General features: G+C 35.2%; 1 protein-coding gene across 4 annotated transcripts in view; it reads right to left on the minus strand.

The window, feature by feature from the left end:
* The window catches only part of LOC148955139 (uncharacterized), a 110,361-nt gene that overhangs the window by 74,133 nt on the left and 11,683 nt on the right, over positions 1–24,545 (minus strand). For all 4 annotated transcript variants that reach the window (XM_089100493.1, XM_089100509.1, XM_089100501.1 and 1 more), the window contains exon 2: positions 20,018–22,324. In XM_089100493.1, coding sequence (XP_088956619.1) covers positions 20,018–22,324 — 2,307 coding nt within the window. The remainder of the gene's footprint in view (positions 1–20,017; positions 22,325–24,545) is intronic.

The following is a 24,545-nucleotide window of genomic DNA, read 5'->3' on the forward strand; positions in this document are numbered from 1 at the left end:
TTTTAGTTAAAAAACATGCAAATCTATTAAATCAACAAATGTTCTTTAAAAATTTCAAGAAGGAATCAGTGATTCCGAAATCTTTTAAAATATGGAACAATTTTGGAACTGAAAATGAAACAAAATTAAAAAATAAATTAAGCCTAATAGCTTTAAATTACGTAATTTATGAACAAAAACAGAGACGTTTTAAACTGTCTAATGACTTAAATTATGTTGAAAATTTTTTAATAAATAACCATCCCTCTGAAATTTTTATACGAATTAAGGAAATGGCCACTAGATCTTTTCGCCATGATTTTCATTTGTCCAAGGTTTGTTTGGTTGACAAGTTTAATAAACTTTTGTTCGAAAATTTCCAAGATTCAGATGTTTTTTATCCTCGTTATTGTCTGGGTCCATAAATTAAGAATTTTTCTTCTAAACTACTTAATATTCAACAGGAGGCCGTTTTGTTGAAAGGTTCAAAGTTCTGTTTTCCAACACCAGTCTCCTATTCAAAAATAATTTCAAAGGTGGAATCAGGAATTATGGCTTCTATAGATAAGGTTGATACTCCTCAAGAACTCAGAGCTGAGATCGTAAGAAAACTAAACACCTTTAATATGAACTTCATTGGTAAAGATATTTCACAAAAAAATGACATTAAAATCCTTTCTGATTTGAAAAAGGATAAATTACTTACTATCACCAGAGCTGATAAGGGAAACACGATCGTAATTATGAACACTGAAGATTATAATAATCAAATGAATTACATTATTTCGGACACTATTACATACAAAAAACTTGATTTTGATCCTACAGATAAATATGTAAAATCAACAAGAAAGGAATTAGAGTTAATGAAAAGTAATTTTCACATTACCCCACAGTTTTAGAACAAATATTATCATAGGGGTTGTTAGGCACCCAAGATCTATGGTCTACCTAAGATTCATAAGACTGGATCCCCCCTCCGCCCTATTGTGTCAACTTGTCTGTCACCTGTTTCAAAATTAGGAAAATGGTTGTCGGTAGCTTTACGTCCACTTTTGGGAACACAAAAATCCTATTTAAAAAATTCAATTGATCTTACTAATAAATTGCGCAAGTTCACGTTGGAGGAGAGTTCAATTCTTTGCAGTTTTGATGTTGTGTCCATGTATTCAAATTGTGATTTAAAAAGGTGCGAGGATATTTTAAAAAGTAAATTAGAAAAACACTTTGATTTAATACAGGATGTGACGTTAGCCAGTTTGGATATTGATGTCATTATGAAACTAATTATGCTGTTAAATGAATTTTCTTTTTATTTTGGTTTTCGAGGGGAGTTTTATAGACAAATTTTTGGTTTACCTATGGGGGCTTCTCTTTCTCCTTTATTGGCAAATCTATTCATAGATGCCATTGAAACCTCCGCTATAAACAGTTTTAGAATCTCCCCTTGTTTCTGGGGTAGGTTCATGGATGATGTGGTCTGCGTTTGGAAACATGGGTTGGACTCCTTAGACCTTTTTTGTAAGCATTTAAATAGTTTTGATAATAATATTAAATTTACAGTTGAATTTGAGGATAATAATAAATTACCTTTTCTGGATATTTTATTAATTAAAAGGGATTTCCATTTACTTTTCTCGATTTACAGAAAACCTACGCACAATGATAGGTATTTAAATTTTCATTCTTGCCACCCTATGTCGGTGAAAGGGGGGTTGTAATTTCACTAGTGGATAGAGCCTTTAAAATCTGTTCCCAGTAATTTCTGGATTCAGAATTGTTATACTTGAGGGATATTTTATTTTGTAATAGTTATCCTATTAAGTTCATTGATAAAATAATTGAAAATAGACGGGCCAAACATAGTAGTAGGGTTATTGAGGTTTCTCAGTCTTTAGATTTAGTTGTATCAAAAAGATTCATTTCATTACCAGATGTACCTGGTTTGGGGGAGAAACTTTCACACGGGTTTTACGTAAATTTGGTATTGATACATGTTTCCAATCGCTGAGGCCAATGGGTAGTTTTTTTAGTTCTGGTAAGGATTTAACTCGGGGAAATTTAGTAAGTGGGGTGTATAAAATTCCGTGTTCTTGTGGGAAGTTCTATATTGGTAGGACTCACCAACAATTTGTTGAAAGGTTTATTGAACACCGTAATTCAATAGAAAAAACCCTACAATTAAGCAAGCCTCCAGAAACTTTCGTTTCAGCTTTAGCAGAGCATATTTGGCTTCAACCCGACCATTTTGTAAAATTTGATGAAGCCTTGGCTATTTCTAATGATAAGGGGTACACCCAATGGGCCAGGGAAGCCATAGAAATTAAAAAACATATGTTTGCTAACCTTTCCATAAATAGGGACACGGGTAATTTAAATATTGACCCAATTTATGATAACCTTCTAAAGAGTGAATCAATTGTCAATAAGGGAGTAAAGATTTTAAATAATCACCAGGGGACTATTTTACCTGTTAGACCAAAACGATTTGCTTCAGTAATAGCTAACAAAAGGATTATTTCGCAACTGAATAATTAAAGTAATTTACAGTTTTTTTATTTGTCCTCAGTTACTCTGGTGTCCTCACTGAAGTAACTCTATTTTAGCATCTTTTCCCTACGTGGATTAGTTTGCGCCGATTGTACATTTTTGTTGTTTTTTTTTTTGGTGGTGGTTTTATTGGTTTTTAGTTTTATCTTGTTGTTTTTTTTTGTGTCTTTAGTGCTGAAGAAGCCTTGTTTGTATTAAGGCGAATTATACGCGTTGTTTTGTTTGTGTTGTTTTCCTTTTCTCTCCACTGGCCACAGCCTCGTTTGTTTGTTTTTTTTTAGATATTTTTCTCTTTGTTGGTTTATTGAGCCGTATCGCTTGTTTTTTTATTGTTTTTTTTTATTACGTATATGAGGGGGTTCCCCCCCCTTAGTCAATACCACGCTCTTTACGATAAAAGTAAAAAAAAAATTTATTCACAAACCCGTGAATCACAAAGGCCGTTTAATTAGAATAGATAGCTCTTTTGAAAGCACTAAAAAAAACTGTAGCGTAAAGAGCGAGGTAATGAATTAGGGGACAACCCCCTCACAAACGTTATAATTTCTGTTCGTTTTAAGTTCTAATGTTGCTTCTTACTTTCAGTTGAATAAAACTTGTTTTTTTTTTATTTAATTTCTGATCGTTTTTTAAATAATGCTTGGAAATCCGGCCCCCCCTTCATAAAAACGTCCCTTACCCCAAAGAAACATCCTCCACGGAAAGATTCTCCAGAGTAACCCCCTCCTCTATCCCCCCCCCTCCAGAAAAAAATCCTTCCTGAAAATGTCTGTATACTTCCCAATAACAAATAAATAATGCTGGCAAGTCCGGCGCCCCCTTCATGGCAATTTCTCTTCCCCCATGAAAACTTCCTTCATGGACAGATCTTCCAACATAACCCCCGGCCCACCCTTCCCTCCCACTACCAGAAAAAAACCCTCCTGAAAACTTATGTATACTTCCCAATAACCAATACTATATGTTAACATTGGGTAAAGTTCATAAATTTTAGCCCTCCCACTGGGGACTTCGGGGGATAAAGTCATCCTAAAAGACATATTTATGATATTTTCCACCATGCTGAACAAAATGGCTATCTCAAAATTTTGATCGGATGACTTTGAGAAAAGAATGATCATCGGAGGAGGCCTAGTTGCCCACCATTTTTTGGTCACTTAAAAATAGCACTAGAAATTTTAATTTCCGCTCGAACGAGCCCTCCCACGATATTCTAGGACCAATGGGTCGATATGATCACCCCTGGGGAAAAAAAACAAACAAATAAACACCGTGATCTTTCTTCTGGCAAAAAATACAAAATTCCACATTTTTGCAGATAGGTGCTTGAAACCTCCACAGCCGTGGTCTCTTATACGCTGAATATGATGGTGTGATTTTCATTAAGGTTCTATAACTTTTAGGGGGTCTTTCCCCCTTTTTTTGAAAATCAGCCAAATTTTCTCAGGCGCGTAACTTTTCATGGGTATTATTAAACTTGATGAAAGTTATATATTTGAAATCAGCATTGAAATCTGATTCTTTTGATGTATCTATTGCTATCAAAAACCCTTTTTCTAGAGTTTTGGTTACCATTGAGCCGGGTCGCTCCTTACTTACAGTTCGTTACAACGAACTGTTTGATTCTTTTACTTTCTGAGAGCGTCTGCAGCAGTAGGAGCCTTCGTATGGAATATGTGAATCAGAGTAGACAGATGGGGCGCATTTGCGCCTTTTTTGACGCGGTTGCGCATTGAATTTTTCAAATCGGAGCATTTGGGGGGGGGGGGCTCGTTCATTTGGTGCATTTTCAATAGAAAATGGAGCTTTTGGAACATTTGTGGCGCAACTTTAAACAAGACATCTCATAACTGATGCAAATGCTCCATAAAAGATTTGTGAAAAACATCTCTCAGGAAGACAAAAAAATTGCGCTCGGGATATTTTGTTTTTACTTTATTCCACTCATCCGCTTATAAAATATTTTGACCTCCCTCCCACGAGGTCCGATTTATGTGCACCTATGATTATAGCTATTGCTGGAAAAGCAAAAATTGTATTCCCTCTTAAATCATCAATATTCCATTACTCCTTGCCTTTTTATTTCCTCTTTTTCATGAGCTTCTCATATTCATTTTGGTACTTGTATGATATGCCCACTACCTAATATTCTTCTAATATGTTTCTCTGACACTCAATCTTCATAAAATATACCTAAGTATGACAAAAATATAATATTTTAGAAACAAATTTGGGCTATATATTTGCACATTCGGGGGGGGGAGGGTGAAGTATAGCGGGTCTGCATGCCTAATATAATAGGTACAACTATTCTGCATATTATGTAGTAAGAACTGCTTTCTAATTTCACACTGTCCAAATGCCTTACCCTCCTCCCCCTAATGTACAAACGTATAGCCCAGATTATATATTTTCCATCTTTTCTGTCACTTCTTTTTGTCTTGTCTCGCGCTAAGCTGAAAGAAACTTACGAAAAAAAACCGGTTCTATAATGCGTCAAGGAATGAACAACTTGAGCGGTAGTGAGTTTACCATACATGTACCTTTATTTTTACTACACTGTTTTTTTTTTCTGTCATTTGGGTTATTGCCGTCTACAAGTTGGCTTAACCGCCGGTGAGTTTTTAAATACATTAGCTCAAATACAATATTCCAGCAAGAAGTAATAAATATCAGGAGCATCTTCAATGAGGCAAACCTCCAGCCAGACATCAACGTGTTGCTGCTCTCAAGCCTACCAGCTAATGCTGAAAGACAACTATACAGAAGCATGTTCAACTTCCTGCAACACAATCGTCGAACACAAAAAAAAATCGTTGTGAAGCCAAAAGGAGACCGTTGTGGACTCCAGAAGGCTTGACATTTCATGACGAAGATATACCTTTGTGTGCATGATAAAAACAAATAACCTTAATAAGAAATAAAAACCACAAGAAAACGAATATTGATTTGTAATACAATATAAACAAACACTGGTAAAAAGAGATTATGTACAAAATCAATTCAAAATGTCGTTGGGCCCGAAAAGAACAAATATTTGTTTTAAATGATATACAAAGTATTTTTGGACTTGAGTTTATCTACTGTCTGTACTAACACATGAAATCCTGTCACAGTTCATATATTAAACGGGTTTAAAACGCGACGCAAATTATCTGATATTAACAAAGAAAAAGCAGAATTCGGGTTTTCAGTTTTACTTCATTTTTCAGTTTACGCTACCTATTGATTATTCAAAGACCATCCAGATTACGCAGTAGGAAAAGCAGAAGGCGCAAGACACTAAGCAACCTATTACAAGCAGTCACAAGAATTTTTACGGTTATGCTGGGGGGGGGGGCTATATGTTATACAATTTGTGTCATGTTGCATGATCTTAAACTCCAGTACTGCAGTGTAAAATCTTGGAGGGAAGTAGGGATGACCCTATTGATCGTGACGTGGCTCCATATATGGGCATAGAATACTGACGGGGCATAATTTATTCAAGGATTATCGATCCACGAAGGGGAGAGAATTTCTGAGAACTTGATTTGCATAATCGAGGGGAGAGAATTTCCGAGAAATTGATTTGCATAATCGAGGGGAATTATTTATTTACAAATGGGGAATTAAGAAACAAATATGGCTTCATTGATCTAGTGGATATATTAGAAAATGAAATACTTTAACAGAACTTTTACCAATGTCTCAGAGAGATGAGCAGAATTTTTTCTCAAAATCTCCACAGACAAGCAAACACTCATCCTGACACACAGCAGAGAGAATTTTAGTTTTCAGAAATAAGAACCTCCACGTTTGAAATACATTTAATTTTAATAATAAGTTTTTTTCATAAAGCTTCGGTTTTAGTTTTCGGAAATAGAAACATCCGCGTTAAAAATACATAAAGAACTTTTTCTGAAATAATATAATAAAGCCTTTTGAAAAGTGTTGCTCGATGTTGGGGTATGTAAAAAGTCGTAAAATACTGTTGGGGGTGAAAAAGATGAGTACTTCAACTTGTAAAAATGGGTTTATGTTGATTTCGACTATGAAATTACTTTATTTGAAAATTAAATATTATTAATATAATCAAATATATTTTTAACGCGGATGTTTCTATTTCCGAAAACTAAAACCGAAGCTTTATGAAAAAAACTTATTATTAAAATTAAATGTATTTCAAACGTGGAGGTTCTTATTTCTGAAAACTAAAATTCTCTCTGCTGTGTGTTAGGAAGAGTGTTTGCTTGTCTGTGGGGATTTTGAGAAAAAATTCTGCTTATTTCTCTCAGACGTTGGTAAAGGCTCTATTAAAGTATCTTATCTTATAGTATATCCTGTATTAGCCTTCTAGTAGAATCTTTATTTCAATAATTTCGTTACTAACATCTATGACCTTTTTAATAGATGCTCTCGACATTGGACGTTCTATTATACATTAATAATAATGAAAACTTAACAAAGTAATACATAAGATATTTTTAATGAAATAACGACATGTAGAATATTAATATAAAAATATATTAAATACATTATTAGTACACTTGCGCTTCACTTTCCGTCAATTCATCTTTATATTCATTGATGATATTGTCTGCTAATGTCCTTTTTATTCTGCCTACGATTTCACTGTCTATTGTCACATTATTTTTACACAGATAACAGTTTTGGCACATAGACAAGATAAGATTAATGACATTAGTGCAGGAGTATGCCTGTCTTCTTCTTGTCTTCTTTAAAATGCTAATACCAGAAAGATGACAATAGGATGTATCAACAAGTAATATGTTACCAGCAACAGTAGCAAGGAGTTGTCCCCTATCATCGACAATTATTTTTATGTTTGCGTTCTCTTTGAGCACTAATTTCTCTGGTAATGTTACTCTCGCATATCCACCGTTTACACGATTGAAATTCTTGGGTACTCTAAATAAATCTAACTTCTCGCTGTCATGACAACGCATGCATACATTTCCAATAGTGCTACCACTTGTGCTTGTTTCATAGTTCGGGTATTTCTCCATGTCATCATTCAATGCGACGATGATTTTATCATTTGCAAATTCTTTTGTTGAAAAATTCATCTTTACTTTTTACAGATATGAGTTATGTCTTTGTCGTTCCACAGCGTAAAACATATTGATTTAATGCATGCAATAAAGTGGGTAGTGTCGATAACCTGCCATAGAGTACCAGTGGGAAAGCCGCGTCGTGTCTATGAACAAGCACAGAGTATAATTGGTAGAGCCGTAAGCATATTTCATGTCATTTTAAGATATGTAAAAAAAAAGTTGAAAAAATGCCATGTTAAAAAAATTCAAAAAAGTATTTTAAAAAATGGGGGAGGGGGAGGGGAGGGGGAGGGGAGGAGGGGTGGGATAAGGGGAGGAGGAGGGAATGGGAGGGTGGTAGGAATGGGAGGGGAGGGAGGGGAGGACGGGGGACCTTTGGGGGCCCGGGGGTCCGGGGAGATGGGGGGACCGGGGGGCCTTTGGGGGCTTGGGGGGACCTTTGGGGGCCCGAGGGCCTTTGGTGGGGCGGGGGTTCCTTCGGGGTTGTGCTAGGGGGGTCGGGGTCTTTTGGGGCTAAGGTAGGGGGGTTGTTGGGGTAGGAGACCTCAAAACATTGTTCAAACGGAACTTGTGTATTATAACAACCACAGAGTTTCACCCTCAAATCATCTTCTAAATCATCTTCTAAAATGCCTCAAACGGTTTCGCTTAAATCATCTTCTAAAATGTCTCAAAATGGTTTCGCCCAAATTGTCCTTACACTTAACTTCTGTGTGTTCCTTTTGTTTGGCATCCCTGTACTGTCACATTTGGAATTCATAGGAAACCCTTACTTACGTTAATTTCTTTACCTAATAGGCGTTTCTAGATAAACTAATAAGATTACGATAGAATATCAATTTATCCCTCTGACTTAAAGATCAAAGAAGCCGTATTTAAAAAAGGAATTTTTCTATCTCTTTAGACTCTCGCATAATTCCAAGATAACAAGGGATGTCATTTTTAATTCCTGACACTAAAGATCAATGAAGCCATATTTGAAAATAGAATACTAATTTTTCTCTCTGACCTAAAGACCATTTATCCCTCAGACCTAAGATCAATGAAGCCATATTTGTTTCTTAATTCCCCTTTCGTAAATAAATAATTCCCCTCGATTATGCAAATCAATTTCTCGGAAATTCTCTCCCCTCGATTATGCAAATCAAGTTCTCAGAAATTCTCTCCCCTTCGTGGATCGATAATCCTTGAATAAATTATGCCCCGTCAGTATTCTATGCCCATATATGGAGCCACGTCACGATCAATAGGGTCATCCCTACTGAGGGAACAGTTGCCCATCCACCTCCTCCCCTAATATCTAAGATGTAGCAAATAAAGTCTAAGACTTCAAGCAAGTCTAGTATTGCGCAATACCGTATTCCATACGATTAAAAAAATCATTAATGACTGCTATTATGTGAGAAAAAAAAAAAAAAACACTTTTCCAATGGAAGCAAAGTGTGAAATAAAAAATTTGAAGCAACAATTATTATTGTGCAATATTATTGTAAGCAACATATATAAAGCTAGTCAAAACGAATTGGCTCGAGAAATTTCCCCCTATTTTTTAGGATTATGCAAAACAAGCACTTTACTGAAAACACAAAACAATAAGCGATTTTTGGACAGTAGACATAAAGCGCTTCAGGGGGTTTTCACAGTAGAAAAATAAAGCATTTTAGGAAATGATTTGAATTCTCTTAATTTGGTGTGATTTCTGAAAAAGGAGCCCAATTCTATGATTTATTCTCTTTTCAGCCTTAAAATGGCTATTTCACACGTAGTTTATAGATAAATCTGAAGCGAAGGTGTCTGAATTGTGTTAGGGCTACAGACAAACATCAGAATTTCGCATCAAAGCTTGATTAGCGGGGCAAAGCTTTGATTAGCCCTCCCCCCCCCCTATAACTATTATTAATTATCGCCCTATTCCCAGGGCGATGGGGGGCTGAGCATCCTTAGAGACATTATTATATGTTCTTAAGACTATTTTGAAAAAAATCACTATCTCATAATTTCCATCAGATACGTTTGGTGAAAGGAGGGGTTTTAGAAGAGGAGGGGGTCTAAATGCCGTCCATCACTTTTGGCGCTTAAGAAGGAACTAGAACTTCCAATTTTTAACCAAATGAGTCTCTACTAAAGTTAAACAACCAAATCCCTTCTGTGAAAACCTTAAATACCCCCTGTACAAAACTTACAACCCTTGCTGCTAATCTCTGGGGTTTCTTTCAACCCCAAAAGCCTTGTCATATCATATTTACAATATTTTTAATAGAATGGTTATCTGAAAATTGCTATTACACGCATTTCGGGACAATACGACGTGTGTGCGTGGGGGGGGGCAGCCACCCTCCGATTACTTTAATTCTTAAAAAGAGCACTAGAGCGCCTGATTACCAATCCAATGAACCCCCCTCCGAAGTTTATATGACCACGCTTTCTATAAAAACCTTATATGCCCCAGTGCATAACTTACAACCCTTTGCATATCTGCTCCATTTCAGTGCTGGTGGAGAGCATCAGTTTCGTGAAATAAAAATGATAAAACCCTACTGCACCATAAGGTGAATTGGGAACCATTTCTGATCTTATTAATGTCAATAGAGCAGTTTCTGAACCCGATTCTTAGGAGGACCTGGATGTCTTTGAAAGAAGGCACGCTAGTGGAAAACCGAAAATTCTTATCAACCGTGCTGTCACACTGATTAAGTTTCCTTTGCTGTATAATTCAATATTTTGCACATTGTACCTGACTGCAATTTTAATTTTAGTGTGGAATAATTATCTCTGGCAGATGCTTATCTAGATTTTCCTGAATTAAAAATATGTTGTTTTTTGGCCCTTTACTTATAAAATTGGCTAAAATATACCAAAATCAATGACAAGTTAAAGCACACCTTGGCAGAGTTTGACCAAACCTACCCTATTCAGGTGCAACTTAATTCGATTACCGTATATCATATCCTTAGTGACCTTTGTAAGTAAGATAAACAAAGATTGATAAATGGTACGTGCATTTTATATATATATATATATATATATATATATATATATATATATATATATATATATATATATATATATATATATATATATATATATATATATATATATATATATATATATATATATATATATATATATATATATATATATATATATATATATATATATATATATATATATATATATATATATATATATATATATAAAAAAAAAAAAAAAAAAAAAAAAATATATATAAAATATATATATATAAAAAATATATATATATATATAAAATATATATATATAAAAATATATAAATATATATATATATATATATATATATATATATATATATATATATATATATATATATATATATATAAAAAATATATATATATATAAAATATATATATATATATATAAAAATATATATATATATAAAATATATATATATATATATATATACATCATATACATGATACATATGCTCCTGGTCCTGAAAAGCAATTTTTTCTGTCAAATGTTTCATTTATAAAGTTTGGCAACTGGTTGCTCGAGAAACACTGTAAAGAAGCACACCAAGACATATTTAAAATCGAAGAAACAAGCAGTCAGAGATGAACGGAGGTCATCCTCACGGTTGACTGACAGGTACCCATTGCTGCAAGACCGCCTGATTTGTGCAAAAATTGTATCGTTTGAAAAGAAATTAAAGAAGGCGAACGTCTCCTTAGTACGAGTCAAATACTTGGGTATACTGCAAAAGTAGTTTGTGATAAACACAAAGACGATTGGGGGGGGGGAATACAAGCTAGAATCAAGTGCTCTTACAGCAAGCCACGATTTGGGAAAAGGGAGGCTCGAAATGACGATTAACATTAAGTGTTTGAAAAGACAGCAACATGCTCGAGGCAAACGATGACGAAGATGGACGACCAAGGACTTGTTTGACAAAATGAGAGAAATCCTTGGGGACTCGGATGAGGTACTTGCTTATTTACTTGTACTTGCAGCAAAACCAGGCGTTTGTCCACCTCACCTGGCATCTGAAATTTGAATGGCCTTAAGTAAGGCTGCTGCAATCTTCAAAGCCTCGTCTTTCTTTTCATCCATGTCAATCGCCTCAGCTGGACTCGGGGAAGGTGGCTTATATTGATAAGTACATGAAAAGACTGGTCAACAAGAGGTTGGGTGATCGATTCAAAGTCTCCAAGATCTGCGGAAAGAAGAGTGTGATGACGCTTCAAAGAGTATAGAACCCATTCTTCATGAATTCTATTCGGCAGCTGAGACAATTGACATCGATAACGAGAAAGAAGAGGCTTTGAAGATGGCAACAGCCTTAGTTAAGGACGATATTAAAGGGACAACCTACAGTACTGACTTGCATCCTTATTTCGAAGAGGCACTAAATATAGAAAATGCAGTAGGCTTTCTTCTGCAGTCTCTTTACTTGTTTCTTAGTTTTCCATTCGTTGGGTCAAAAGAAGCAATAAAAAAAATAGATCAATTGGTCAATGCATTGCGCAAGCAAATAGATCAAGATTTGTTCAAAGTCCTCTGCAGCTTGCACTCTATCAAGGTTGATCACGAGCTCCGGAGCAAAAAGCATGTCAATCACCTGTATAAGATAGGATATTGTCCCTCTTGTGTCGAAGTAAAAGCCTTTGGGAGAAAGTGTTGCAGTTTTCGGCTCGCTGGATCTCAGTAAGCTTACCTGAGATGGCTTTGGCCACCATGCTCAGCGTGTTGATGACAGCCTTGACCATAACCTTTGTACCCTGGACGGCTGCAGAACCTTCCATGGTATGGACATCATAGTTACAGTATCACCACACCCCTCTACTACAGCGAAGACAATAGAAAGGAATGTATGTTGCCGTCCTGGGCAAGTTGCAAACAACTAGGCCGGGAGTAGTTCAATGTCCCATGCAGCTTGCACTCTCTATCCATGTTGAAAATCAGTCAGACTTCCGACTGAGTTCTATGTTCTTTATTTTACAGTGAGAACAGGATTTGGTATGCATAAAGGACTCAACAAAAACTGGGTCCATTAGCCTGATACCAATAGTATACTATTGATTTCAATCCGACGCCAATTCAAAGAGTTTCAGGCTGGCTTTCGAGATTCCCATAAATTTCTTTTCGCAATAAACTGTACTGTAAGATTTAGTGAACGGTTTTTTTTTTTTTAAACCGTTTTATACTTCTGGTTACTACGGACCGCTGTTCACCCTTTGCTAGGTTGCAGCTGTTGCTGCAACCATGGTGACCCTGTGGCGGGGGGTCAGAGGAAAAGAGACACATCAGTGCTCTTCGTGCAGAAACGCGATTTCCCCCTTGATTTTCAAGGTGAGGGGCTCTAAACCTCCGATTATGGCGTTTCGACAACAGCGATTTTTTAGGTGTATTTTTTATGTTCTGTCATGTTTGAGGGTTTTAAGCATCTCTTTTTGGAATTCTCAAAATCTTTCTCGTAAATACGAATTGCTGTTTTTTTCCGATCTGGATAAAAAATTACTATTTTCTAATAAATTTCAACTAAGGAACTTCCCTCACTAAGCAGATCATTTGAAAACGCGTTCTTAAAACTTCAGTTAAAATAGAACGGTGTTTGCTCTTTACTAAAAAAGTTATTATATCTGAATCAGTAGTAATTGGGCAAATTTTTGAAGAGTTTCTTTGGAAACCATTCCATAAATCTCAGCAATCTTGGGCTGTGATTCCGTTCTTTACTAGGTTGCAGTTATTGCTGCACAGATGACACGGGACTCTGAAGTTCCGGCTAGGGGTTTCGAAAATAGTGATTTCAATAGTTTACTGTTGTTTTACTTTGGATATGGTACCAAAGAATGCCATTTTTGGTACCAGGTGGAATTTTCAGTGGTGCTAATTGGGGGAACAGGAGGAGGCTGTGCCCCCTAGATTTTAAAAATACCTCTTTGGGTTATTTCTATTGAAAAATGCCTTTTTTATTTTTATTAGAAAAAATTATTTTCATTGGAAAAAATTGAAAAAAAACGACAAATTTGCCTCTCCTATTAATTGAAAAAAAAAATTTTCTCTATCCCCTCCCCCAATTTTCATGAATGATAGCTGACATAAAAGATATTGCTCATATCTACGTCCTTCATATAAATTCCACCATCAGCAAGTTCCAAATGACACTAAAAACGGTACTTTTGGTGCCGCGTCTCAAGTGGAAAAGCTGGGGCTATTGGGCTAGATAAACTTATAAGATTGATGTTTAATGGCTCATTAGAAAGCTATTGCTCATACATGCGTGCTTTTTCTTATCAATTTTACCATTCGTAAGTGTAATTTTAATGTACCATTCGTAATTTTACCATTCGATATAGCACTGAAAACAACACTTGGTGCCACTTCTTAAGTGGAAAAGCTCTGAAGTACACAACAGGTAGTACTGTAATAGTTATGTTCCAGAACCCTTAACTGGAGGTTTACAAGAACCCCTCCCGTACACTCCCCCTCCCAGCCCCCTTAGCAAGTTTCATAAATCGTCTGCTCATCAGTAAGCTACTGAAACGTTAGCAGGCTCAACGTTATTACGGCCATCCTAGATAGATGTTTAATGGATCAATTAAAAGCTATTGTTTATATTTACTAGGTTTTAAAAATTCTATCATCTATTAGATTTCACAGATTTTAATGCTAATTAGTTTCTTGGAAGAATTTGCAATGAACTCTTAGTCGCGGTTGAAGCATTAGCTTCAACCTATTAAAGAAGGAACCACAGCCCATAGTAACTAAAATTTAAAAAAAGCTAAACAGTCTTTTTTTCTTCTTCTTTTTTCCAGGCCTAGCGGGTTGCTAGAACATCATAGAGAAGATGCTTAAGAGTTAATTCAAAAGCTATTTTTCATATGCAAGTGGTTTATATAAATTCCGCCGTCTGCAAGTGCCACATGGCACGAAAAAAGGCACTTTTAATGCCGTTTCTCGAGGGGTGGGGCTAGCGGGCAACCAGAACATCTTACATAGATTCTTGATGGCTCATATAAAAAATATTGCTCATATCTACGTTCTTCCTATAAATTCCACCATCTGCAAGTTTCAAATGGCACTAAAAACGACACTTTTGGTCCCATGTCTCAAGTGGAAAAGCTGGGGCTACTGGGCTACCAGAACTTTTTAGAGTGATGTTTAATTGCTCATTTGATTCGTAAGCGAAATATAGCACTGAATACAACACTTTGGGTGCCACTTCTTAAGTGGAAAATCTTGGAAGCATTAAACGGTATCATTGTAATAATTATGGTCCAAAACCCTTAACTGGAGGTTTGCAAGAACACCTCCCGCCAATTCCTCCTCCAGGCCCCCTTAATAAGCTGGCGTCAATCTGTTAGTACAGTTCTGGACTTCAAATTAGATTACCATGGGTTCGATTCCAGCTTAGATTTTTTCTTTTTTTTTTTAATCATGGTTTATCCCCTTCTTATGATTACTTTTCAAATAATCCACTATTTTTGAAAATGTGATGCACTCATTTTTTAAAGCATATCCTGGGAAGGCTCATTTTAAGCCTATTAGTCATATCTACGTGCTTTTTACCAATTTTACCATCCAAAAGTTCCATACAGCATTAAAAACGGCACTTTTGGCACTACTTCTTAAGTTGAAGAGTTTGGAAGTATAAAATGGTATTATTGCAATAATTATGGTCCAAAGCCCTTAACTGGTGGTTTATAAAACCCCTCACATATACTCTCCCTCCAGGCCGTCTTAGTTAGTTTCATAAGTTCGCCACTGATCTTAAAAGTAAAAAATTATTGCGAAAAAATTAACTAAAACTAAAAAGATTTCAACTGAAAATCTACCAAAAATTAAGATCGTAAAAAAAAAGTAAAAAATGATCAACATTTTTGAATTGAACCTTCAAACTTCACTCTGCGATGAAGCCTGTGTGCTAGTTCTAACGGCGGAGAGGAAGGAACGTCCTTGCCCCCTTAGTTTTTTGCTCCTGCCTACGTTTTGAAAAACAACTTTTTTGGTTATTTCATTGGAAAAAGCACTTTATTCATTTAAAGGAACGGGGGAAACGACCGAAAGTGCACTTTATGGGAATGTGCTATCAAGTCAAATTTATTAAAAGCGAATAGGTATAAATATAAGCCTTTAAATGAGCCCTTAAACAGCTCTCTTTTGTTAGAGTAGCCTTCTAGTTTCTGCTAGTCAGTAGGTGATTTATTCATGGCTGTGTTCATTATGGCTTTTTCAGGCGAAGTCGGCCCAGTAAAAACAGCTTTTCGCTCATCAAAAAACAAACGCTCCTGAAAAATATGCATTGTTTTGTGAAGTATTGATAATGAACTTTATGTTATAGACTGAAAGTTTTTCGTAGCTGTCAAGGTTTTTTGCAGTATTTCCTAGAGCTGTCTTATCTCCCCTAGATCGGTGATAATTATAAATTATATTAAAAATAAGTTTTCAGCTGAAACTAAGGAGTGATGTTAAAGCTTAAAACGAACATACATTATTCCCTATAAATAAAAAAGATGATGGCAGCGTTGTTTCTACATTAAATTTTAATCAAAAACGAACAAAGATTAATTTAAAAAAACAGTGTTTCAGATGGAGATAAAGAGTGAAATTAAAACTTAAAACAAAAACAAATTATTACTTCGCAGAGTAACTAACATATTCCAATCAAATTAGTACAAACAAACCAACAAATTTTGTTTTAGGATTATAAAAAACTAGCGGTTTACTGAAAACTCAGAATAGTATAGGAGTTTTGGTAAAGTAAAAGCAAACCAATTAAGGACACATTTTACAGAATAAAAATATTATCAATCCCTTTTAGGATCAATCTCTTTAAAGATAAAGCGACAATCCATTTTAGGATTGTTGCTTTATTATTTTTATTTTTCTCTTATTTAATTTAGTATCACTTCTATGCAATGGCTCAGTTCAATGACTGACTCTGGTTTTGGTTCTGAAAAGGATATGTCATGATTAGTTTGTACACAAGTTCGAAGTAAAGCCATCTTGATAATATTATGACTATAGACTAGCTTTAAATTTGTATCATAGCTTGAAATTCACTGTTGTATAGAAAGAAATAATCGGATTTCCAGAGTTCATATTATATCTTATTTGATCTTCATTTCAAGAAATATTAAAGCATATTTCTTACAATTTAAGACTGTATATTACTCACTATTGGTATTATAGCTGGCGAGACTAAAATGCTACCTGATAAATCAATCCAATATTTCTGTATGCTGTTCAATTACTTCGCGGTTATTAAGAAAATATTTAATTTTACGCTTATGTTTTAAGATAATTTTAATTGTATAATGAAAGTTACTGATGTCACAACTGGTGTGAGACTATGAAAAGCTTTATAGATTCGTTTATTGTTGTCAGGCTACATACTCACTTTTGACTCCTAAATCAATATTCCTGTTTTTTTTTTTACTTGACTTTTGTGTTTTCAGTAAAGCGCTAGTTTTTTTATAAACCTAAAATCATAGGGAAACATAATTAGTTGGTTTGTTTATACTAGTTTTATTGATATATATTAGATAGGCTGTGAAGTTATAATTTGTGTCCGTTTTAGATTTTAACTTCGCGCTTTACTTCCCTCGGAAAAACTTTGTTTTTTCAAATTATTTTATAAAAAAGTCCGTAGTGCAAGCGGTGGCTTTCGAATGAACTCTTTGCCATCTCACTTTAATCTTAGATTTCCCAGCAACCACTGAGGCAATACATGAAGAAATAACGACGCGTCACTATCCCCCATGCAAAAATGGGATGTAGTTTTTTTTGTTTTTTTTTCAAAGTGGGGGCCAGAAAAGTTCCATTTATGGATGGTAGAAAATGGTGATTTAAGTTACTTCAACAATTAGCCTATTTATAACCATGGCATGAAAAAATGAAGAAAGTCTTTAATAAAGGAAGTTTCTCATAGTTTGTAATGAAATTGAAAAAATTGCAAAAAAAAAGAAAAAGGTAGATCCATCAGGGATCGAACCAAAATTCGATTGCTTTTATGGAAAGATGCTAACTATTAGTGCCAGGGAAAAACATACAAATCAAAATAAAAAAATATATAATTTTATAATGAAATTTATAAATTTTAAGCCCCTACAGGCGGGATCCGGAATCCCCCCCCCCCCCGGAAAATTCCCCCATGGAAAATTCTCCCACACACGAAATTGAGCGGCTACAGAGAAAGTACAACATAGGTACCGTACCTCGAAATGTGGATAAACAGATGTCCGATCAGGGGTACTAAAGACTTACAAAAAAGGACTAAAACTCTCAATTTCCGGCCGAATGAGCATCCTCCGAAGTTTCTACAACAACAAGGGGGAGGTTGGGGTAGAAAGGGGCACCCCTCCAATACAGAATAAATTCTGCTAATTTTTGGGTTTAATGTTACTCTTTACTTTCATAATAACAGAATAGGCCAGAAATATTCCTGGAAATCAAGAGAGATTAAATTTCATTTATATTCACTCATTTTGGAGAGAAAGGAATGAAACAACACCCGGTATGCAGTATAACTTTTAGAAGAAAGCAATTTGTGCATTTAGCTTGGATCCTGCCAGAGCATTCAAACTTCATATTCTTTCATTTTGGATCAAAAGAAATCGGGAAAGTACCCAGGCACCAAAATTTTCACGAAAACTTTTTAGATGCCTTGTGTCTGTCTTGTCGCGTGTAGCTTCCAATTTTACTTATTACTTTTAACTTTATCCTGTGAGGGTTGGATGCTCTCTTTATAACTGGATAATTGAATTATTTTCCTCTTGTAATTTGTAAAGCTAGAATTCCTCAGACTTCGCAATGTAACTTGAATAACAGATAAACATAAAAATGTCGTAGCATGTAAATACATTTATTTGTTGGTTGGATGCTTTCTGTAAATTAAGAATTCCGAAAAATTTCAGATTACATCTTAGAACAGTTAAATATAATGATAATATGAATTATTAACACCTAACATCTGGGACCATTCCTGGAAAATGGTCCTTGAATAATCCTGAGTCGAAACACCCCTATGCATAAAATATTGGGGTGGGGCAAAGGGCCCATCCATTATACAGACTACAAATCCTTGAGTGATTCTGAGTTCAACAATTAGATATAATATACCCATCTTTCTACTATAGGTGCATCCATAACGCCCTTTCTTTAATTGGCTATTTGCGTAATTTACGCTCTTCCCCCGAGGGAAGCCATCATACCATGTGTCACCTCCAGAGGAATATTCTGTAAGGCTGTCGACCATTTCTTGTTAAATGTTTGACTTCAGATTTAAATATGACCTGTCGTGGGGTTACATGTGTGCCCATGTCACGAAGGGTGATAAAGTGCCTGCAGACGGTTTGCCGAAAAGGACAATCTTTGGTAATATGTCATCCTTCATCCGCAACACGTGCCCTAGCCATCTCAACCTTTCTGTCATTATAGCCCTAGAAAGCGGGATTGAACCACACTTTTCGTACAGCCTACTGTTTGAAATACGGTCAGTCAGTCGGGTACCATAAACAATCTGTAGGCAATTTTCCTCCGTTTTTCGGATCGCCCATGCTTCAGAACTATATTTGACCACTGTCGTCACTGTAGCTTCCAATATTCTAATCTTAGTTTGCAGACTTATCTTCTAATTCTTACAAACTTTTCAACTGTGAAAAAACACCTTGGGCCTTGGCTATTCTACCTTTTAACATCTTCACTGCACCCATCGTCTTTACTAATACTACTACCAAGGTAAGTGAAGCTGTCCATTTGATCGATATTTTCGTTACCCAACGTCATCAAACCAATTCGAGTACCCTGAACTAGTGAAACCTCTAAAAATTCATTCATTTTGCTGATACTTTCATCTAGGAAGCTTAAATCATCAGCATAATCTAAATCCAAGGAAGTTTTAGTTCCCCATGCAATGCTAACTACCAAAATAAGTATTTAGACTATTTTACAAATACGTGAGAAGAAAAAAAAACAAGAACACTTATACTGAACAGTATGGCCAGATGGGGCGCATTTGCACCATTTGGGCGATTTTTGACCTGGTTGCGCATTGAATTTTTCAAATTGGCGCAAATTTGAAAAATTCTATTGAGCCAATTTGAAAATACCTGAGATTCAATTCATAATACCAGTTTAATGCGACGAGTTAATTAGGACAATGGAAAGGCAGTCGATTTTCAAATATGTTGCTCTTCAGCTGATATTCGTGAGAATTTTCACTAGCCAGTCTTACATGCCAGCTTCACTTTCAATTAGATATTCGCGAGTTGCGCTTTTTAACCGTTAAGACACGGCTTAGAGCAAATAGCTCCCTAGCTTATTTTTAACTTTCGAAGAGCTAAATAGATAGGTACTGAATGTACTTATACTACGCAAAAAGTGAAATCAATATCAAATCACATTAAGAAACCTGCAATGCTCATTGTTATTCTGTAAGAAAAGAAAGTACATACCTTGCAATAAACTTTTGCTAAAAACGAAGCACCATTGGGTAGACAGCCCTGTGGTATCTTAAAACAAAGGCTTGATAAGAGATTTAGCCATTCCAAGGCACTTTGATTGCTAGAGAGAAAAATATATATACTTTCACGTTTGTCGAGACAGAATACAAGCTGAATATCGTTGTTTTTTCCCAACTTCAGAGATATCACTTTCCGTGTTTGTTCAATCCGTTTCAAGCTTTTGGAATCAGAGAAGTTTAAGTGAGTTGAATTGACAGTGAGTTTCATTAACGATGAGCTTTTCTTATCAACACTCTTTCCTACGTAAACCAAGCCTTCACTAAACTCACCAGATACTTTGATTGCCTCATCATGTTCAATGTTTATTGATTGTTTTAACGGTGACACTTTAAAGGAGGAAAGTCGCTTTATTTTTTCACCGATTTTAGTGATCTTCTTTTCGTTTCTAGAAACAGTTGATTCACTAAATATGAGGGATGGATCAGCCATAACTGACTCTTGGTCAACTCTTACTGACGAAGCATCTGAGGAAGACATCCCGTCACTTGTTCCACTTAGTGAAACCTCGTCAGCTCCTTGCAAACTTGGACTTGGAGTAATATTGCTGCCTCCATTATCATTACTTTTGTTTGGCTTGAACGACATATTTGAGAAGGAAATGCCTTTATTTTTCTTGCCATGTTTATTTTTGGTTTTCTCATTTCTCACAGGAATAGGTTTCACAAAAATTGAGGATGGATCAGTAGTGAGAATCTCTCCATGGGCTCTAGCCGACGAAGTTTCTAAAGAAGAAGTATCATCACTATTTGACAATTCATCTTCCCTAGACAAACTACGACCTAGATTAACACTATCTTCGTCAATAGCAGGTAAATCAGTCATAAGACCTTCGTCAGACAACGAAGATTGCTTTATACAGGTGTTTGGAGGTTGGCTACATGAATCATCTATAATCTCAAATGGATCAACGACATTAAGTCTTTCTGGTTGACAGGAGGTCACATCAGTATCTGATGGTGTAGTAAAGCAATAGAAAAGAGGATCGAATTCCTCCAAAACCGTGGCAACGTCTTCGGTTCCTTTCTCTTTTCCTACTGCAATTCCAATCTGACCATCATTTGGATTTATATTAATAGGCTCAGCTAAAATAAAGTTCTCATAAACACCGAGAGATTTGTTTCTGTTAATGTGTTGTTTCTGAGTCTTCATGCCAAAGGGTTTTGTATTGCTAGAAGATTGAAGCGCAATACCTAAAACACTCTCATGGTCCAAAGAGAGACTAAGTTCACTAAGAGCGAAGTCTTTTACTTCCTCCAATTTGGACTCAAAGAAGTTTGTTTCTGTTTCTGGAAAGCATGACTCTTTACTTTTTATCGATCTTGCAGATATCTTAGGCATCTTGGGGTTATATTTGTTCATTTCTTCAAACTTTTCTTGAAGCGGAGAAAGAAGTTCAGAAAAACATTGACTTTTCTGGGGATGGCCACCTAAGGAACTATCCTCAGATGATGTTCTCTGCACCTTAGAACTAGAAACGTTTTTGTTTTCAACCTCTGAAGGACAGTGTTCCTTTATGTATGTCAATATAGGTGAAATTTCAGGCAGTTTAAGATTATATTCACTTTTTTCTTCAGGATTTGGTTGAAGAGGGGCAGCAACAGTTGCGCATGATGTATTTTTTCTAACAGCATGAATCGGAACATCCAATAAATTATCGATTTGATTGAATTCCAAGGAATCATCTTCACTACTTGATACTGAGCAATTTCTGGCTATAGGACTACTGACATTATTGGTGCAAAAAGGATTTGTCCTATTACCCACGATTTCGCTTTTAGAATCGTCTGTCAGTACACACGAAAAGGGATTTTCGAAAAGGTTAAAATTATTAGCCAAATTATCTGAACTAATAGGAAGGTCTTTTGACCTCTTCCATAGAATATTTAACTCGTTTTTTCCCTTGGATTCTTCCTTAGGAGCAATCAGAGTACTAAATGTACGAACAGGCACTGGTGGTAGATTAGTAAAAGTATTCATTCCAGGATAATACAAACTTTTCGGTCTTTCGGGAACTGGGGGCAGGTATGACTCACTTTGAGGCTTTTGATTAGGATTACATGACAAGTAGTTCAAAGACATATTTTCATAATTAGAGTTCGGTTCTTTTCTAGTCCTTGCAGCTGGCACTGGTAGCATTGTTCTTGCTGCAGGAATTGGAGCACCTTTATTAATAGCTATTGGTTCATTTGTACTATTTGAATTCATCTTACAAATTATGGACAGTGCTAAATCAGCTATCTGAAAAATAAGCAAGTTAACATATAGATAGATACAGACATAAGAGATTAACTTTTAAGGCGCAAATGTATCCCAACTGAATTTTAGGCAGAGTGCGACTATGGGTTATTAACTACACTAAATTTATAAAAATTATGAAGTTTTGAACAGTAAGCAATACAGTCAAAAACCAATGTTAAACCAATAAATATTATATAGCCTACAGTTTAAGTCAGGACTTGTAGTGTTATACAGTCCTGTTATATTTGTAGTGTTATACAGTCCTGTTATTAACATATTTTAAACAAAACTAGGTTACAGCAAAAAAACGGTGTCCATTATATAATTTTTTTTTTACATTAAACTTGGAACAAATAAAAATCAGATAACATCGTTTTACTTTAACCAGAATAACATCGTTTATAAAAATCAGATAACATCGTTTTACTTTAACTATTATTAATCATACTTATAATGAGCATTTTAACCAGTAGTAATCAAAAGGCTTATCCTATCTTTCTCTTTCCATGATTCTTTTTATAATTATTTCTGTTCTATGGTTTATCATTATTCTTTTTTTGTGTGGCAAGTTCCCTCCCTTAGAATTGACTTTAACTTAGACTCACATAATAATAATAATAATTTATTTATGACCCACATATGAACATTATAAATGACACTGCGGAGTAAATATAAAAGAAAAAATAACAACATCATTACGAAATCAAACAACAACAAAAAAATACAAATTAACCGATATCACGATGAAAAAAACCAAACTAAGAATGACTCCAATGAAGAGGTCTATTAATCGTCTGACTTGTAAGGTTCTAGGAAGATTTCACACTGAAAGATAACGCCCAAGACACTTTGCCCCTGAAGACTGAACTAACGGAAGATTACAATCGCAATAAGTTGAACCCACATAGAATGTAAGGGATTGATAGTTTGAGGGCCACAAATGATTCTCACACTTACTCAGAGACGTATTCTCGCACTCGCACTCATTTAGGCTTTAAAGATATAATTAGTACAAAGATTTGGGGAAAAGCCTATTTAATTGTAGTTTTGAGCCCTTGTTACTTTTATAAGTGATGAAACGCGTTGGAGGTCACTTATCTGCCCCTTATGACCCTGGCTGTGGCCGAAATGGTAACAGGTCAAAATACAAAAACTGTCATTTTTATCGAGATGGCCAGAAAATTACTCAAGTAGCTCATTTTAAAGCAGAGTCTTCATAGATGCATTTCGGTAAAAAGGTGGAAAAACTTTCTGCCTTATAATTACCCTAAATGACTACTACTTGCATCAACAAATTAAGATACAATCAAAGATTTGAGGCCATTTGCTTCATAAAAAGCATTACATCCACCAAAAATAAATGCTAGAGTTTAAAGCAAACATCCAGACTTTCTACTGCTGCTACTACTACTAATATTTCTATTTCTATCACTACAACTACTACCATCCCTACTGCTCGTATCATAAAAACTAATTCGACCAAGACTTCTCCTACGGTAGATGGTTTTACCATAATTACACTCCTATCATGATTGTTTTTACAATGAATACTCCCGCTAAAATTATAACTACTGTGGCTGTCACTAATCCTCTAATAAATTTTTCTACTAAGCATGCTAGAAAACAACTACCACAAATATCCCTACTACTATTAAAGTGACTAAGACCACAAATATTAATCATGCACCGAATACTCTTGATCTCTTTCACCACTAAATCACAAAGGCATGTTAAACTTTTTTCAATGCATGGTCTAACAACAATCATTATTACACCCTGTTGAAATCAAGACAAGTATTAATTTATGCACACAAATATCAAAGGTCAGGCAAAGCCCTGAGACCTGAACCTTATTTGATGTTATTTTGTAAAATAGATCCATTGTAACAGAAAAATTCATAAAGATTAAAAATATTCCATGAGTTCTTTTTAATCAGCCTTCTATTTTAATACTAATTACAATGTAAATCAATGATCGACTTTAGATAACAATTAAATACTTGTTTTTAAGCTTTATCCTATTACATGTCATTGAAACCAGAATGAAGCAATTGTTGAAAAGTTGCATAATTGAAAGAATGCACATAAGTTTAAGCCCCCTTCATCCCCACATTGTGTAGGAAGTGCGGCAGAAAGTAAAGAGAATAATTTTTGTTTAACAAAGTTTTTTTCTTTTACCAATATTAATTTTTAAAAAACTTTCCAAAAAAAAGTTTTTTAA

This window comes from Artemia sp. Qi Xiang Cuo, chromosome 2 (assembly GCF_049724085.1).
Source record: "Artemia sp. Qi Xiang Cuo chromosome 2, ASM4972408v1, whole genome shotgun sequence".
In the NCBI taxonomy this organism is placed as follows: domain Eukaryota; kingdom Metazoa; phylum Arthropoda; class Branchiopoda; order Anostraca; family Artemiidae; genus Artemia; species Artemia sp. Qi Xiang Cuo.